General features: G+C 41.6%; 1 protein-coding gene across 2 annotated transcripts in view; it reads right to left on the bottom strand.

The window, feature by feature from the left end:
- The window catches only part of UBE3C (ubiquitin protein ligase E3C), a 127,575-nt gene that overhangs the window by 12,949 nt on the left and 94,871 nt on the right, over positions 1 to 19,755 (bottom strand). For both annotated transcript variants that reach the window (XM_072763262.1, XM_072763263.1), the window contains exons 19-21: positions 13,597 to 13,809; positions 4,938 to 5,126; positions 4,769 to 4,835 (exon numbers count right to left, since the gene is read on the bottom strand). In XM_072763262.1, the coding sequence (XP_072619363.1) occupies positions 4,769 to 4,835; positions 4,938 to 5,126; positions 13,597 to 13,809 (469 nt within the window). The remainder of the gene's footprint in view (positions 1 to 4,768; positions 4,836 to 4,937; positions 5,127 to 13,596; positions 13,810 to 19,755) is intronic.

The raw sequence follows: 19,755 nt of genomic DNA, 5'->3' as shown, positions 1-19,755 counted from the left end.
TTTAGCCCCTACATTAAGATTGTTGCCCAATTTGGCGTTCATTTTTATATATGGTGTGAAGTAGGAGTACAGCCACTTTTTAAATCATGGTAAACTTTTCCAAAGAAGCTACCATTCCACATTCCCATCAGTCAAGAGGGTTCCAATTTCTCCATATACTAACACTTGGTACTATTTACCTTTTTGGTTGCAATCTTTCTAGTGGGTATGTTGTGATATCTCATTATGATTTGATTTCCATTTCCCCAAAGATGAAATGTTAAACAATTGTTCATGTGATTCTTACCAGCCATTATAATATATCTTCTTAGGTGAAGCTTTTTTTGGCCATGCTTTGAAATTCAATTGCTTGTCTTACTAAGGTGTGTTCTTTATATATACACACACACAGTGGATGCAATCATTATATATATTACCTGAAAATAGTTTCTCCCAATCTGTGGCTTGTTTTTTCATTTTCTTTTTGTTTTTTTTTCATTTTCTTAATAGTATCTTTTGAAGCACAAAAGCTTTAATTTTGAGCAAGTTCAATTTTCTATCAATTTCTTTCTTTTTTTTTTTTTTTGGCTCATGCTTTTGGGTGTACAACCAAAAATTCCATCTAATCCAAAAGTCATGCAGATTTTCTCCTTTATGTTCTTTTGGAGGTTTTATGGCTTTGGCTTTTTTTGTTTGTTTGTTTTGTTTTATGGCTTTGGCTTTTACCTATAGGCTTCTGATCCTCTGTTGAGCTAATTTTTGTATATGGTGTGAGGTAAAGGTCTAATCTCATTTTTTTCCATGTGAATGTTGTCCCAGCATTCTCGTATTGTCAAGTCGGTGGTAAAGTGGCCATAAATATAAGGATTTTTTTTCTGAATTCCTAATTATCAATCAATATGCTAATCCTTGTGCCAATACCACAATGTCTTGATTGCTGTGGCCTTATAGTAAGTTTTAAATCAGAGTATAAATACTGTAACTTTGTTCTTCTACAAAATTGTTTTGGCAATTTTAGGTCCTTTACATTTCCAAATGAATTTTAAAATCAACCTGCTGATTTCTACAAAAAGGACTACTGGGATTTTGATAGGGGTTGCACTGAATTTGTAGAGTAATTTGAAGAGAATTATATCTTGACAATATTGAATTTTCCAATCCATGAAGCTGGATTACCTCTCCACTTCTTTAGATCTTCTTCAATTTCTCACAGCGGAGCTGTGCAGTTTCCAGTGTTGAAGTCTTGCATGTACAATTACTTTGCTATGTTTGTATTTTATTCTTTTTGATGTTACTCTGAATGGAACTGTTTAATTAATTCCTTTCTTGGTTTGTATGTACTGATTTGTGCTGTCACCTGTTGAAATTTTTTTTAGTTCTCATTTTTTGTCAAGCTATGTACGAAGAAAGACGGTTTTACTTCCTTTTTGGAAGGGGGGGTGCAGTGAGAGAGAGAATCTAAGTAGGCTCTATGCCCAGTGCGGAGCCCAATGCAGGGCTTGAACTTACGACCTGAGCTGAAACCAAGAGTTGAACACTTAACCGACCGAGCCCCTCAAGTACCCCTAGTTTTACTTGTTTCAAGTTTTCTTTACCAAGCTGGCTGTTTTTCTTCTTTCTTCTCTCCCTCCTGCCTTATTGTACCAGCTAGAAACCCCAGCCAAATGCCTCTAACTTTCACCAGTGTGCTGGCAGCTGTGATGTTTCTGTGCATGTCCTATATCAGGGTGAGGAATTCCCTTTTGTTCCTGGTTTCCTGAGGGTTTTAATCCTGAACAGGTAAGAGATGCTTAGATGCTCACGGGTTGCGCTTGCTTATTCTTTCTCTTTTTGCATCTACTGAGATGACTATGTGAGTTTTGCTCTTTATACTGCCATTACTGCTTATTACATTAATACATTTTCAGATGTTAAATTACCCTTGCATTCATGGGATAAATGCTACTTAGCTGCTGGATTCAGTTTCCTAATATTTTGAGGATTTTTGCATCTACGTTCCTGAGGTACATTATTATTTTCTTGTGTTATTTTTGTTTGCTTTGGATATCAGGCTAATAGTGATCTTTGAGGAGAGAAATCCTCTCTTTACCCATTTATAGCTGTAAATCTTGTACAGGATATGTTTTTAAGGCTTAAATACTGTTCTGAAAGAAATATTAATTTTATAGTATTTAGAAAAAAGAGAGAAGTACAATGAAGAAAAGTCACCTGTAATTTTGTTAACTGTAAATGACTTATTATTTTATGAAAATGGACTTTACATTTTTAAAAATTAAAAAAATTAATTTTTAAAAATAGGCTCTTGCAACCCTGATAACAAGACACACATGCTCCATCAACTGAGCCAGCCAGGCACCCAACACTGAAATGACTTTAAAGTTTTCTTGGTTTTGAAAAGTGAATTATGCAGTGTATAACATAATAAAGAAAGAGAAATAACACTTTATAGAAACAAAGGTGCCTCATCATCTCACAACCACTTAACACTTTTGCTTAGATCTTAATCCCAGCTTCGAAGATGTGGTATCACATGCACACATTGAATTCATCATCACGTTTACTTAAGGTTATATTTTAAATTTTCTAATATATATAAAACATTTTTTTACATTATGTTTTACTGTTTAAAAAAGTAATCTCTACCCCATGGTAGGGTTCAAACCCACAATCCTGAGATCAGGAGTCACATGTTCTACCAAGCACCCTGGTATATAAAATACTTTCAGGGCACCTAGGAGGCTCAGTCGGTTAAGCGTCCAACTCTTGATTTCAGCTCAGGTTGTGACCTCGGGATCCTGGGATGGAGCCCTGAGTCGGGTTCTGTGCTCAGAGTGGAGCCTGCTTGGCCATTCTATCTGCTACTCTCCCACTCGTGCTCCCATATTCTCAAATTAAAAATAAATAAATAAAATCTTTGGAGAAAAAAATTAAAAAATACTTTAAAATGTCCATGTGCACATTAATGAAAAGAATCAATGACTCACAACTATAGATTTCTCTAATATGTATTTACAGATGAGAGAAAAAGACTGAAAGGGTAGAGTTATCTTCAGCCAAGCTCAAGAATATATGCCACTTGCTAAATGTTAATTACTGCTTGCCACATTTTCCCTGTGAGTCCTACTTATCATAATCTCACCCCTGAAATCTTCAGATCCTTTAATAAGGAATTTAACTTCTTTAACAAAAAGAAAAGAAAAAGACTTTATACCCTGAAATATACATGAAGTTACTTATTATAGTGGAAGGTTAAATAAATCTTATATATTTATTTAATCTCGGGCAGCCCCGGTGGCGCAGCGGTTTGGCGCCGCCTGCAGCCTGGGTGTGATCCTGGAGACCCTGGATAGAGTCCCACATCGGGCTCCCTGCATGGAGTCTGCTTCTCCCTCTGCCTGTGTCTCTGCTTCTCTCTCTCTCTCTCTCTCTCTCTATGAATAAATAAATAAATAATCTTTAAAAAAATATATCTATTTAATCTCAACAATTAATTGCATAAAGAGTACACACACACACACACACATTTTTAAAGGAAACAGAAGTTTATGGAATACATCTCAAGGGAGAGGCAAGCAGGGCAGCAGAGGAGAAGCTGTCTCCTAGAAATTTTTTTTTTTTTTTTTGATGCTAAACAAACAGAATGTATACTATAAATTATATATCACCACAAACTAGAATAATAGACTATGAAAACTCACCAAAATGAGTGATTATTTTAAGGATGATTTTTTTCCCCTCTATTCACGGCTAAGTATATATGAAGTTAATCTTTTAAAAATCTTACAAAAGCCCAAAAGATACACCAATTCCATCTCTGAATAATTTCATTATTTCTCTAACGACTAATGTTGTCAAGCACATTTCTATGTGTCTATTGGCCATTTGTGTTCTTTTTGGGTTTTCATTTTCTTGAAGAGCAGAAACTTTTAAGTTTAATTTCATAACCCTGAGGTCCAATTTGTTTGTTTATTCTTTTATTGTTAGTAAATTGTTTTTATGTTTTTAGTTAGCCCTGTTTTAAAAACAAAAGAGGGGGATCCCTGGGTGGCTCAGCGGTTTGGCACCTGCCTTTGGCCCAGGGCGCGATCCTGGAGTCCCGGGATCGAGTCCCGCGTTGGGCTCCCGGCATGGAGCCTGCTTCTCCCTCCTCCTGTGTCTCTGCCTCTCTCTCTATGTCTATCGTAAATGAATAAATAAATCTTTAAAAAAAATAAAATAAAATAAAAACAAAAGACTTGGGACTCCCGGGTGGCTCAGTAGTTTAGCGCCTGCCTTTGGCCCAGGGTGTGATCCTGCAGTCCCGGGATCAAGTCCCACATCGGGCTCCCCGCGTGGAGCCTGCTTCTCCCTCTGCCTATGTCTCTGCCTCTCTCTCTGTGTCTCTCATGAATAAATAAAATAAAATACAATAAAATAAAAATAAAATAAATAAAAGCAAAAGACTGGAAGCAACCTACTGCATTGGTAGACACTTACAAAGACATGGTGTAACGAGAGAACCACAAGTGCAGAATAATGTGTAAGAATGAGGAAGGTGAGAATTCTGTATTTGTGTGTAAATATACAGAGAATTTTTTTTTTTTTTTTAATATACAGAGAATTGAGAGGAGTGGTTACTTGTGGTGGGACAGAGGCAGCACGGGACAGGAGGGGTCTCACTGTACACCTCCATCCCCATGCTGGGCTCTAAACCCTGGGAATGAATTACCTATACAAAAAGTATACTAAAAATTAGTTTGGAAAGATCTATAATAGTTTCAGGGATAAATACCCAGCAGTGACAACATACCTGAATAATTTGTAAAGGATTTTAGGTCCTCCAGACTTATGGGAACTTGTGCACCAGAAATTAATACCTGGAAAAAAAAAGTTCAATTCATAAAATTTGAGGTAGATTTTAAGAAAGCTTTTCCATGTTGGAAGACAAGTGTGACTCCCAGCACCAGTAAGAAGTGTACCTGAATCTCCTGCTGATCAAACATTCGCAGCCACTCTAGATTCACCACATTGGCCAGGCCCTGTCTGAAGGCCAGGCAGTGCTGGCGGATCTGTCTGTTCAATCTGTAGTCAGCAACAAGGTGGATGTATGCGATCCTGTTGGCACTGGTGACAGGGATGTCTTTTCCACCAAATTTTAGTTCTACTACCTGTAAATATTAAAACAAGGGTCTGAAAATTCTAAAAATGACTGGATGAAAAGAAAAGCAAGAAGCACATACTTCAAAGAAATTTGACAGCATTGCTCTGTACACAAGAGTCTACATAAAAAGCCATACCACTGCTGCACACACCAGTCTGTGTGAGTGCAAAGATGCACCCTTGGTGGGAATCTCCAAAGCCTGGCATCTTATTCTGTCTTTAAGTTAATCGTTAGTCACCAATGTTTCTTCAAAGTAGTAAGGAATGATGTGGCAATGTAATCACAGCGACTTTGTTTTAAAAAATTAGGAATCTGGGGCCCCTGGGTGGCTCAGCCGGTTGGGCGTCCAACTCTTGATTTCAGCTTAGGTTGTGATCTTAGGATCATGGGATTGAGCCCTGTGTTGGGCTCTGCACCCAGCAAGGAGTCGGCTTGAGATTCCCTCTGCCTCTGCCCTTCCGTCATTCACACGCACTCTCCCTCTTTCTCTAAAATAAATAAATAAATAAATAAATACATACATACATACTTAAAAAAATAAAAAATTAGGAATCACAAAGGGCAAAGATATGATCCAAAAACTGAACACGTCAAAAGGGATTCAATCTGAAGGAAACACAGGCTAAGGAATGAAGGTTGCAATAGAACGATTACTCCTATTTGTACAAATAGCACATTCTTCTCTATCTCCATCATGCTGTTAACCACTACAACGTACTTTATTCTTTCATTTTTTTTAAGTTTTTAAAAAATTTATTCATGAGAAACAGAGAGAGAGAAAGAGGCAGAGACACAGGCAGAGGGAGAAGTAGGCTCCATGCAGGAAGCCCAACGTGGGACTCGATCCCAGGTCTCCAGGATCACGCCCCGGGCCGAAGGCGACACTAAAAAGCTGAGCCACTGGGGCTGCCCCTATTCTTTCAATGTTTAAAAAGATTTTATGTCTGGGATCCCTGGGTGGCACAGCGGTTTGGCGCCTGCCTTTGGCCCAGGGCGCGATCCTGGAGACCCGGGATCGAATCCCACGTTGGGCTCCCGGTGCATGGAGCCTGCTTCTCCCTCTGCCTCTCTCTCTCTCTCTGTGACTATCAGAAAAAAAAAAAAAAAAAAGATTTTATGTTTAAGTCATCTGTACACCAATGTGGGGCTTGAATTCACAACCCCGAGATCAAGAGTCACATGCTCTACCAACTGAGCTAGCCAGGCCCCGATGAGCACTTTAAGTATGACTCAGAGGACAGTGGTACATTTGAGGTAACTGACCAATCTTTCTTATATATTTGGGCTGAATCCCAAAGAACAACCTTTCATTGTATGTAACCACACTCACAAAATCTGCAGGTCTAGCACAGAGTTGGAGAACACTCCTGGAAGCACTAGCCAGGAGCAGAGGCCGGATGCTGAGTCTCCCCCACCACCGTAACGTGGACACACACAAAACACCTAGCCCCGTGAACTGCTTTCATCATTAATAAAATGCTGATATTTTTACTTTATCTTAGAACTGTGATTATGTAAACTCATATACACCCAAAGGTGATAGACAAAACACCACAGACAATTATAAACATAAAAGCCTAATTTACAAGAATGCACTTTCTAAAGCTTGTTTACTAGAACTTAAACAGAAGAAATACATTCTCAGTTGCATTTGGATAAGGCCATCCATGCTAAGGATAAAGAAACAGAACAAATCCACAGTAGGTGAACGATGCCATTCCAGAATGACCAAGCAGGGGGCAAACCTCAGGGTAGAAACAGAGTGCTGCTTAGACTGTGGGTGATGGAAACCACACAACGTCCCCCTCATGGTTCTGTCACAGTCTTCGGTTCTCTTGGTGGTTGTTATACCCCAAGCATAAACTCTCTTCTTTTGGGCAACGACATTTAGCCTTTTTTTTTTTTTTTTAAACCACTTTACAGAAAGGCCATTTTATTTTATTTATTATTATTATTTTAAAAGATTTTATTTATTTATTAATGAGAGAGAGAGAGAGAGAGAGAGAGAGGCAGAGATACAGGCAGAGGGAGAAGCAGGCTCCATGCAGGGAGCCCGACGTGGGACTCGATCCCGGGTCCCCATGATCACGCCCTGGGCTGAAGGCGGCGCTAAACCGCTGAGCCACTGGGGCTGCCCCCAGAAAGGCCATTTTAAAGTCTGCTGAAAAGCTTTACTTACATCACCATATACCCAGTGGTTACATGGCCATCTCGCGCTACAGAAGTTACTAAGCTCTATTAGATTTACTTCCTCTTGCACTGCACATTCTACATGACACCTCACTTCTCACTAATTCTCGTGCTCCATGCTGGAACCAGAGGCCTGAGAAAGGGCTGCGAACCCACATCTCCTTACATGTCTCTGCTCCGGGGAGAGGCTGCAATGCCTCCGCGCTCACAGTCAGCTGATGGGCCATCTGTTACCTCATGAGCTCACTGCTCTGTTTTAATGTACAAAAACACCACCCCTTCCTTTAAGTGGATAAACAGCAGGTAATAAATGATCATGTACTAAGTGATTCAAAGACAAAGGACCCGTGAAACGATCAGGATCAGGTAAAGGACTTCCAAAGCCCCAGTAGCCCTGCCTCATCAGATGGCAATGACATTTCCAGCGACCGTACATGGACTGTGCTGTGGTCATATAAACTCCTCTCTAGGCTACATCGAAACTATCCCTATTTCAAATCATGTCAAATCTGTCCTAGAATTTCAGTTCTAAGAGCATATTTAAATCTCTACATATGGAACTAGAGCAGTTCTTAGGGCAAGAGCTATCTTCCCTGATAGATACTCCTAAATGTCGCTGCAGAATGCACGGGGCCTCACATTTACTTGCTAGAAGTGAGCTCATTTTATCCTCAGAGCTATGTACACACCCTCTGAAAATGAGGAAGGGCTTCTGTGACTTGCCTAGGGTCACAGAGCACAGCACCAAAACCAGGACTTTAACAAGGTCTTGTGACTCAAGTTCATGCTCTTGTACATAACAAAGATCACTTATGGGACCATCTTAAGCCCTGAGCACTGTCCTCAGGGAAGAGATGTGTACAAACCAGTAGTCTAAAATGTCACTTAAAAAAAAAAAAAGATTTATTTATTTGAGAGAGACAGAGCACGAGCAAGGGGAGGGACGGGGCGCGGGGAGAGACAGACTCTCCACTGAGCAGGGGGCCCGACACAGGACTCGATCCCAGGGCCCTGGGACCATGACCTGAGCCGAAGGCAGACGCTTTACCTACAGAGCCCGCCAGGGATCCCTCATGTTCATTTTTAAGCAGGCTTACAAATAGCCATATTGATTATAGTAAAGAAAACAAGTTGGGGAGGAACACTAGTATTTTATTTATTTATTATTTTTTTAAAGATTTTATTTATTTATTCATGAGAATACACAGAGAGGAGAGAGAGAGAGAGGCAGAGACATAGGCAGAGGGAGAAGCAGGCTCCATGCACCAGAAGCCCGACATGGGATTCGGTTCCAGGTCTCCAGGATCGCGCCCTGGGCTGCAGGTGGTGCTAAACCGCTGAGCCACAAGGGCTGCCTGGAACACTAGTATTTTAAAAGGGAAGATTAACATATCCTACCAACATAAAGAAGTATTTGCATATCATAAATCTTTATTTTTTAATTAATTTTTAAAAAAGATTTTATTTATTTATTCATAGAGATGCAAAGAGAGAGAGAAGTAGCAGAGACACAGGCAGAGGGAGAAGCAGGCTCCATGCAGAGAGCCCGACGTGGGACTCAATCCAGGGTCTCCAGGATCACCCCCTGGGCTGCAGGTGGCGCTAAACCGCTGCGCCACCGGGGCTGCCCATAAGAAATCTTTAAAATCATAGTATTTTATGAACTTAAACCTGACTACGTTTTTTTATCTATCTCTGTAGATCTCCCCCATAAGATCTCCCCCACAAATAGCTGCTTTGCCAGTGACTTTCTTAATTTGTCCTATTTGACTCTTTAGTGTAATTACTCCTCTGCACTGTCATCCATAATCTCTTTATTCTGTGGGAATTTCTATGAATAACTGGAACATCTTCACACTTTTGCTTTTAATAGATTCCAATATTAGCAGTGGTGCTTTAATGGAACTCTTACATATGCGACATTTCACTATTACCATCTATTTCAGAAGGAAAAATGGGAAATACTCCCATTAGCAAAGACTGTGGACAGGTCATTATAAAACTGACTGTCCTAGTGCTTTTATTTAGTTTTTAAATCATGCCACCAGGTGGAGTGAGGCAACAGTGGCTCTATGTGTTCATGGTGCCCTCACATCAATTAACAAACCTCCTCTTTAAAAAAAAAAAAAAAAATCTGAATTTTACATGTTGAAACTTCAGCTCTATAAAATGGAAGAAGAGGGAATTCCTGGGTGGCTCAGTGGTTTAGTGCCTGCCTTCGGCCCAGGGCATGGTCCTGGAGTCCTAGGATCGAGTCCCACATCAGGCTCCCTGCATGGAGCCTGCTTCTCCCTCTGTCTGTGTCTCTGCCTCTCTCTCTCCTCTGTGTCTTTCATGAATAAATGAATAAAATCTTAAAAAAAAAATGGAAGAAGAGGTGGAGACAAAAGCAACTAAATATGCTGTCCAAACACAATAGGGTTCTGTCCTCATCTTTCTTATTTTCTCTCAGTGTTGAGGTCAGTTTTCAAGAAAGCCTAGAGATGTCCCAGTGAGAGAGCGAAGGAGGGAACCCAATGCAGTATCATTTCCTTTATTCCCTTCACAAGTTAGTCTATACCTACTACTTCTTCAATAGGTAGGTTTTTTTTTTTTTTTTTTTTTTTTTAAGATTTTACTTATTTATTAGGGAGAGCACATTGCATACATGGTGGAGGGAGGAGAGAGAGAGAGAAACCCAAGCAGACTCCCCTGCTGAGCACGGAGCTGATGTGGGGTTCGATCTCATGACCCCAAGATCATGATCTGAGCCAAAACCGAGTTGGATGTTTAACTGAGTGAGCCACGCAAGCGCCCTATTAAATAGGTTGCTTTTTAAATGCTAAGAAATAGGGGGATCCCTGGGTGGCTCAGCGGTTTGGTGCCTGCCTTTGGCCCAGGGCACAATCCTGGAGTCCCGGGATCGAGTCCCACGTTGGGCTCCTGGCATGGAGCCTGCTTCTCCCTCCTCCTGTGTCTCTGCCTCTCTCTCTCTCTCTTTCTCTATCGTTATATATATATATATATATATATATATATATATATATATATATATATATAATGCTAATAGACTAAATTTCAAGTACCACAAAGACGGACATTAAAAATACCTAAGAGGGTTTATCTTTTTTTTTTTTAATTTTTAATTTATTTATGATAGTCACACACAGAGAGAGAGAGGCACCAAACCGCTGCGCCACCCAGGGATCCCTCCCAAGAGGGTTTAGAACTAGGATGTAGACATCTTTGTGTGTGCTTATCTTAGTCTCTGAAGACACCACTGTGGTGTGGGAGCCATGCAGCGCTTCTACAGTCCGGGGAGGAAGCCAATAAAAAGGTCTTAAATCTCCTAACTTTCCTTAAATCTCCTAACTCCTAACTTTGAATTCTCAGGACTAGCTCTATGTATTACAGCAGCACAATGAAATAGCACTTCACTTCACTGGAAAACAGTATGGTGGATCCTCAAAAAAGTTAATCATTAGAATCAGTGTATGATCCAGCAGTCCTACTTCTAGGGATATCCCCACGGGAGTAGAACACAGGGACTTGAACAGGTATTTCTACGGCCGTATTCATGGTGTCATTACTCATGACAGCTGAGACAATATCCAGCACGGGATGAAGGGATAAACGTACAGTGGAATCTTAGCCTTAGAAAGGAAGACATTCTGGGGAGTGCTGCAATCCAGGTTAAGGTGGAGGACATCTTGCTCAGTGAAATGAACCAGTCACAAAAGGACACTGTGTGATTCCACTCACATGAGGTCCTCACAGTCCTCAAACACAGAGACCCGAAGTAGGATGGTGGGCACCAGGGCACAGGGGTTCAGTATCACAATGTCCTGCCTGCCCCTTCCTCCTCCTACTCAAGATACTGACCTATACCTACAGAACATAACCTTAAAAATGAAGATTATGCAGATGTTCTCTTGTTAAAACGCCTTCATTGCTTAACCCTCCAGCTGTGGTTTCTCTGAATTCTGGACCACCTGACCTGGAACATAAGTAGGCTGCTCCTGGGTCCCGCCCTGACTCAGAGAATCAGGATCTCACATCCCTTGAAGGGAAGCTCAGCGGTTTTCTTCTTTCTTTTCTTTTTTAAAAAGTAATCTCCATATCCAACATGGAGACAGATTCCATAACTCTGAGATCAAGAGTCACATGCTCCACGAATCAAGCCAGCCAGACACCTGTCAAAAATGTTTTCTTGTTATTCTTTTCCTATTGGCTCTGAAATGCATCTGTTTAGGCCATCTTACCCTGAAGCACTAAATACTGCAGACCAACTATGGGATGAGACACTGGTTCTCCTTCTGAGTGTTATGTCTAACCTTTCTAAAGTCCAAGGCCTCTAATTATTCTCCACAATAACAGGAGAAGCCCAGCCCTCCTGGAATCTCGTAGCTTAGCCCTAAGCTTAGCCACTTCTAAATGTGCTCACCTGCCCGGTGAATGCCTTTCTACCCACCCAGTGTCTCTTCCAGGTAGCTCTCCCTGACCTACTTGTAACTGAGCTACTGCTCACATCTGCCTCTCCTGTTAGAATGTGTATGCTCTCATAGTTTAGAAAAAAACTCCTTTGCACAGCATAATGGCTGGTACAGAGCAGCAATTATGTTTCATGAATGGATGGATGAAGAAATACAGACTAGGCAGGATGGCAAGTAGGTAGTGTTATATAAAAATAGCTAAAATTGCAATAGCTCAAATTTGTTCAGTATATGTGTTTATTTATTTATTATTTTTTAAGATTTTATTTATTTACTCATGAGAGACAGAGAGAGAGAGGCAGAGACACAGGCAGAGGGAGAAGCAGGCTCCATGAAGGGAGCCCGACATGGGACTCGATCCTGGCTTCAGGATCATGTCCTGGGCCGAAGGCAGCGCTAAACCGCTAAGCCACCCAGGCTGCCCAGTGTATGTGTTTATTGAAATAAAATGTTAGTGCTTACAACCTGGAGGGTTAAAGTTAAGAAGTATCCTGTATGGGGCGATGTGTTATCAATGGTGATTTGATTAAACACTAAATATATATTTAACATGAAGTTTTTTTTTTTTCATGAAGTTATTTTTAAGCTGGCAAAGCTGATGACCTTTGAAAGCTTGAATTAAAAACCAAGTAATAACAGATAAAAGATGATAATAGTTTTATAGTTAAAATACAACTAGTAGATCCAGAAAAGATGACTGATCTGCATAAGAATAGCAAAAAAACTGTTTCCCCCCCACACACAAAATAGACCTATTTGTCTGAAAAACAAAAATAAGTTAGAAAAGCATAGCTCGTCACTTTAAAATCTAATAAGATGAGATAACACGACCTCAAAGGTCCTCAAACAACCTGGTTCATCAGTAGATGTTAAGAAAGGTTTTGTGAATTATGGGAACATCTGAACATAGGCTAACGTAGACAAAATGCCAACCCCTGACCACCCATTTTAGCAAGTATCCCCTCGTGGCCAATATAGGTTATTTCTACCTCCACACACTGCCCCTGCTCTTGTAATAGTGGAAGCAAATTCCAGATGTTAGCAATTCTTCCACAGTTTAGTATGTTGTACAAGAATGTTCATAGCATACTCTTCCTAGTAGCTAAAAAGTAGAAAGAACCCAAATGTCCATCAACTGAAAAAGAAAATGTGGTATATCCATACAATGGGACAATGTTCAGCCAAACAAAGGAAGTCGTGGCTCCTACAAGTGATAAGGCTAGTCCCAGAAGGCTGCAGACTCTAAGATTCCAGGGTAGACAGACACATAGAAACTGCACGTAGATCATGCTCACCTACGCTGGGTGGGAGTGACCTGCTAATGGGGAGATGACACCATCCTGAACTGAGATGCTGGTGGTGGCTGTGTACTCTGGGAATACACTGACCAGGAATGTACTTGAAAGTGTGCATTTTGTGGTATGCAAATTATATCCCAATAATGCTGTCATTTAACAAATTAGTTTTAATTTCTAACATGCAAGGATTTTAAAAAAAGGATAAAGACAGCAAGACCAACCAGACTGATAATGAAGGCCAGCGATCAGTGTCAGAGCACCCCAGGGCCAGCCAGGGTGGGCCAGGAACAAGGGCACATTAGGGACCCTTAGGACTCCCATTGGGAAGGTGCTAACCAACGCTCCTGGGGGCAGAGAATCCCAGAGGACAGCTGTCACCAAGGCCTGGAGCCAGGGCTCATGTGTCCTCAGCCCCCACAGGATCCCGAAATCACACCCTGAGCACACTGGGAATTTTTCCTATGGCTGTGTGGACAGGAGCTGGTGTCTGTCACAGAGTGGTGATGGGCCTTCTCACCTGTGCTTCCCCCAGGTCATTGTTCACCACGGTGAAGTTCAGTCCAAGCTCCTCCACGTCACCTTCATAGCTCTTGAGAAAAAGCAGATTCTTATACACTTCAGGATCTAACGAGGCCAGATGGTGAATGTCCACATCTGCACTGGTTCCAAGCAATTTGGACAGGAAAAAGCCAGCAAAGGGCAATTCTACCAGCATATTTTCATAGAGAGCCTTCAAATGAGAACAAGGACCAATGATTAGCATTTCAGAGGAATTCTTTCTTTATACTACCTATGAATAAAAAAAGTCCAACTTGAGATTTAACAGAATCCTAAAACAGCAGATACTTTTCTTCCTGATAATGACAATGGTGGAAGCTAGTAGTATTTGGTGAGCATTTACCCTGTGCTAGGCCAGTTTAACCATTTTTTTAAAAAAGATTTATTTATTTTTATTTATGATAGACACAGATAGAGAAAGAGGCAGAGACACAGGAGGAGGGAGAAGCAGGCTCCATGCCGGGAGCCCGACGTGGGACTCGATCCCGGGACTCCAGGATCGCGCCCTGGGCCAAAGGCAGGTGCCAAACCGCTGAGCCACCCAGGGATCCCCAGTTTAACCATTTAATGCATGCATTCAGTATGTCACAAATCCTAAAACAGAATGTCAGTGTATTTTTGGGCTGACTCAATGGGGATGCTCAAGAGCCACATCTTTTGTGCTGCAGCAGAGGTTGGCACATGTTTTCTGTACAGAGATTTGCAGACATAGGAGTCTCCTAGGACCACTGTAACAAAACACCCTCACTGGGGGCTTAGAACAACAGAAACTTTTTTTAAAATTTAAATTCAATTAGCCAACTTACAGTATGTCGTTTCAGATGTAGTGTGCAGTAATTCATCAGTTGCATAGAACACCCAGTGCTCATCACATAATGTGCAACAGAAACTTAACACCCCAGAGTTCTGCAGGCCAGAGGTCTAATCAAGGTGGCAGCAGGGCGCACTCTCTTGAAAGGCTTCCCTGTCTTTTCTGGTGTTGCCAACCATCCCCGGGGCCCCCTGCCTTCTGGCTGAGCCACTCCAAACCCTGCTTCTTTCAGAGACTGTCTTCCCTATGTGTGTCTGCACCTCCCTCACCTTTCTCTTCTAGAGACCAGTTGTTGGATTTAGGGATCCACTCTAACCCAGTATGGCTCATCTTAGCTTGCTTGCATATGCAAAGATTCATTTCCAAATAAATCAGTTCACAGGTATGGGGGATTAGCGTGGAGCTTCATCTTTTTGGGGGTCAATCCTGCCCATGACAGCAGGCTGGACCAACTTGGTGGCCACTCCTCCACTCTGCCTTTGTAGCAAAAATGGAACACAGACAGCATGTAGACGAACGAGGGCAGCTGTGTGCCAGGGCTAGATTTCACCTAATTCCCAAAGTCAAGAAATACTATTCTTTAGATTTTTTCAGCTATCAAAAGGAAAAGCATTCTTAGCACACTGAAACAGGTGGCAGGCTGGACTGGGCCCACACGCTACAGTCTGCCAAGCCCTGTTCTAAAGTGAGGAGACTGGACCCTGGAAGTCAACAGGCACTTGTGTGGACACATGAGTTAGCACACGGTGGAGCTGGAGTCAAACCTGGATGCCTGGATGCCCACATGGAAGACTGTTCCACTCTGAGTTACCAGACACAACGCATAACTATCTTTTCACTCATGTATATTAGAGGATAATTTGCACAGAGTAAAATAAAATGTACATACAACTTATAAATACAGCTTGAATTATTATAATTGATCATACCTGTGTAGTGGCCACTCAGGTCAAGGTACAGAACATTTCCCCCTCCCCAAACTCCCCATGAGAGCTCCCTTATGTCCTTTAGCCACATCCTCCTTCACCTTAACCCCATTTTGTGGTCATTACCATGGGTAAGCTTTGCTCTAGGACTTCATCAATGTCTTCTAAGTGTGTGTTCTTTTATACATGCCTCTTACAACATAATGTATTTGGGGTTCCTCTGCATTACTGTTTGTTCTTTTATTTGAGGCTGTGTAATATCTCCAGCCCTGCACCTGATGATGGACATGTGAGCTGTTTCCTATTTGGGGCTAAGGGAAATAAATCTGCTGGACTGTCCAGGTGAACCTTTTTGTGGATCTGTGCTTTGACGTCTCTCAGTATAGACACAAGACCTGCTGACAGGGGAAGCACTGGGTCGTGAGGTGCGTTTAGCTCTATTAGGCAATGACATGCTGTTTTCCAAAACGCACCCATTTTCAACCATGACCAGCAACACAAGAAGGTTCCAGATGGTCCAGAACTTCACTGATTTTTTAGTGTTGCCAGTTTTTAAATTTAGTCATTCCAGTTGCTGCAATGGGGTATTTCACTACGGTTTTAATTTGCATTTCCCTGATGACCAGTGGTACTGGATAAATTAAGTCCTGGTAAATAGTACTGTATTAACCTCCAGATTCTCTATCAAGAGAAGGAGGAGGTCAAGTGATGCTGGTTTTCCAACATGATGTTAGGGTTCATCTTGCATGACAAACATTCCCATGGCCTAAGGCTGTAAAATGCAACAAGGAATGAGAAGTGGGCTGTAAAATTTTCAGAAACATTCTTATTATTTTATTCTAGTAGATGGTGGACTTGGAAGCTCCAAAAGTCTTCCCAAAAATGTTCTGAGGAAACGAAGCTACTACTTAGCTAGGCGCTGCACTAAGCACACATCAATGATCTCATTTCCATCTGGCCTATATGGAGGATCTCCTTTTTTTTTTTTTTTTTTATGGAGGATCTCCTAAGTAGAAGGGAAGAGTGACTCTTCTACAGAAGTCTAGGGGAAATCTGGATTTCCATGACCAAGGCCATTTTTGCTAGAATAAGAGTGGTCTGCAGAGACATGACAATGACAGGGGGAGTGGAGTCATCACCCCCACTTGGTAGGTAGGGAGCTGGAGGCAAAGTCTCAAGCACACATTATCACAAGCCTTTCTCTTTTAGGGGGATGGCAGAGGGGACCTACTGCAGAAAGTCCTGCAGTAAGCTGCATCGTGTGTATTGTGCTGCAGATGTACTCAGAGCTTTTAAGTCATTGTTAGAAGCTCCAAGTGCCACCATGCTGCTCATGGAACATGGCCATAAAAACAAACTTGAACCCCAGGGGGAGTCATTCAGCCATAAGAATGCAACTTCAGAAGCCCCTCTTTTAGGAGGCCATTTACCTGGCCACTTCCACACACTCAAGGAGTGAGACACAAGGCTTTGCTGAAACATACTCGTGCAAGCAAATTCACAGGAGACCCACAGCTTCCAGGAAGAAGAGGCTCCGGGCCTCCAAGCCCCCGGCCCCTGCATCACCCTGCCCTGGTGATGGCTCCCTGCACCACCACAGCATTTACTCAGCTATGTCACATCAGACATGTGCTATTTCCGCACGAGTAACAACCAGCAGTGGCACTGGTCTGTAAACCACTGATCCTTAAACACACCCTCACACAAGTGTTTCCCCGTTCCTTCTCTGCCACTGGAGAATGCTCAGGTTCACATTGACACCTACACTTTAAAGTCTCTCCCGCTAACAGGAGTGGAAGGAACCAGAAAACAGCAATTACACATCCTCCTGAAAGTAAACATCCAGAGTGTACTGACTTCTAGTTTCAGAAAGCTGTGGACAGACAGCACGAATAACCCTTTTCCCAAGGTTAAGGGTTTCAGGCTTACCATTAACTATTTATTTCATAATATCCAACCCCCCAGCTAAGACTCCAGATGTTCTCTGCCAGGGAGACTGAACTGTTATGTTCCTGTGCTTTTACTTGTGATTTGAAGACTAATGATTACCTGATTAATTCTGAAAACATGGCAAAAAAGGACTCCTGGAGGAGAGAATGGGCAATAAAATGGCGACTAGCACTTATCTCATCTACTGATAACACAAAGAGTTGTTTTGAAAAGCCACAGTTTGCTTAAAGTTAAGAATGGCTAATACTATTAACCTGAAGCACTTAAAAATCCCATTACTTGTAAATGAATGATGGCTTCAAAGCCAAGGAGAACACTGTGAGCCAGACGTCGTGATTGATTCCAGGTGTTGAGGAAAAAGCCTCATGTGTACAGTGGACTTTAAAGGAAACTGGAAGAGTGTAAATCATGTGACGTTCAATATATAAGGTCACTGTTTGCCACTTCTGCATCAGTAACAATAAACCAGTGAAATTCGTTAAATGTATCAGCTACCTGAATTTTAAACAGAAATCCCACTGTGACTCATAAAATGTAAATGCCTAGGTATAATTTTTTACATAAGGCAGGTTTAAACCTTTAGAGCATTTAATATACAAGCACTAATAAATGATAGCACTAAAAACTATGATTGCATCAGCTAAATGGATTATAAATTAAATTTCCATAATGTATGCAACCGAGATACAAATGTAAGCATAAATCAAGGTATTTTCTAAACACAGGTTAATTATACAATTTCAAAACTGCCTATTTTTTATGCAAAATAATCCACTTAGCATTTTTCACATTGGCCTTAATTCTCAGCCAGTTGCACCACACTCATCCCAGAAGCACATCAATAACTACTTGTCACGAAAAAAATTGCAATAGGTATATGGAAAAAACCTGTAACGTATTTTTCAGCTGTCTGTCTTTTATGAGTGTTTATAGCTAGAAATTGTGCCAAAATGATTTGAAATAAAAAGGATTAATTATAGTAGAAGCCTTTTAATATAAGTGAGTGCAGTCGCAATGCAATTAATGCAAATCGTGGCACTATCGAGAGAATAAATGTGAGCCGCATGAGAGGCCATTTCTGTTTGCTGCCAAATAACTTCAGTAATTTACTACATTAAGAATCAATAAAAAAATAATGCTTTTCAAATGCATCTCTATCAATCTTCAGGTAGTTCTAAAGTGAACATTTATAACTTAATCTAAAAACTATATCAGAGTTGTCTTGTGTTAAAGCCACTCTAACTGAACAAGAAGATAATTTTAATTATTTCAGATCATGCTAACCTTGGAGTTTATTTATTAAAAAGATTTTATTTATTTATTCATGACAGACAGACAGAGAGAGGGGCATAGACACAGAGGGAGAAGCAGGCTTCATGTAGGCAGCCTGATGTGGGACTTGATCCTGTGACTCCAGGATCATGCCCTGGGCTGAAGGCAGGCACTAAACTGCAGAGCCCCCCAGGGATCCCTAACCTTGGAGTTTAAAAAAATAAAAAAAGAAATGGGACATAAGGATGTAGGCTGATAGTAATATGCTCTTTAATAGTTGCACTTCAAAATGAATAATAACTGGGAGTGGAAAACATGGTCTCTGATTGGGACTACAGTGGATTTTTAGGACCATAAGCTCCTGCAGGGCAGAAACCACACCTCATCCTTAATGCCCAAGTCTACGTACACCATATGGCATCCAAATCATTCAAGACACATTTATTAAGTGCCAACCATGTGCTAGGGACTGCATTCTACACTGGAATTCTACAACCATGAATTCGTTTGTAAAATCCCATTTCTTCTGAAACAGATGCTTCAGATTATGCAAAAGCACGTATGTGTCAAGATTCATTTCAAACCTTTGGGCCTTCGCAATCCTATCCCAGAGGTCTTTCCACACTGTTCACAATGGCAGCAACACGGAATGTCAAGATTTGCATTTTACCGGGTGATGTCCCATATTTCTACACGTCTCCCATGCACGGTCACCACCCAGGACGCCAAGGCGGCCCCTCCAGCTCCACAGTCCCTCACACTCTTGGGCACCGTACAGTAACTGTCCATTCGTGATTCAGCAAACGTCCACCAGGCACAACTGAGCAGAGGCTGGTGGCTCTGGTGTTTAAAGACAAGGAATCACTGAAACCCTGAAGTTCCATGCTAGGATGCAGGCACTGCCTCCCTCTTCCCTACAGAGGCTCCGAAGTGCCAGCGAGCAGAGCGCCCGGGCCTTGCTCCCAAGCTTCCTTTTCTGAGACCTTCCTCACAGGCCTCCTCTCACAGAAGCAGCACAGGAGAGTGAGCAGGGGTGCTGCTGGCACCCACCACCCGCCAGCACTGGACACAAAGGCTTCCACTGGGACAGGTCTTTTCTTGTTTGTTGTTAACTGATGATCTGCACTTAATGCTTTGACAGCTTTATTTTTAAAAATAG

Source organism: Vulpes vulpes, chromosome 7 (assembly GCF_048418805.1).
Source record: "Vulpes vulpes isolate BD-2025 chromosome 7, VulVul3, whole genome shotgun sequence".
Lineage (NCBI taxonomy): Eukaryota > Metazoa > Chordata > Mammalia > Carnivora > Canidae > Vulpes > Vulpes vulpes.
This window is presented reverse-complemented; position numbering and strand designations above follow the sequence as displayed.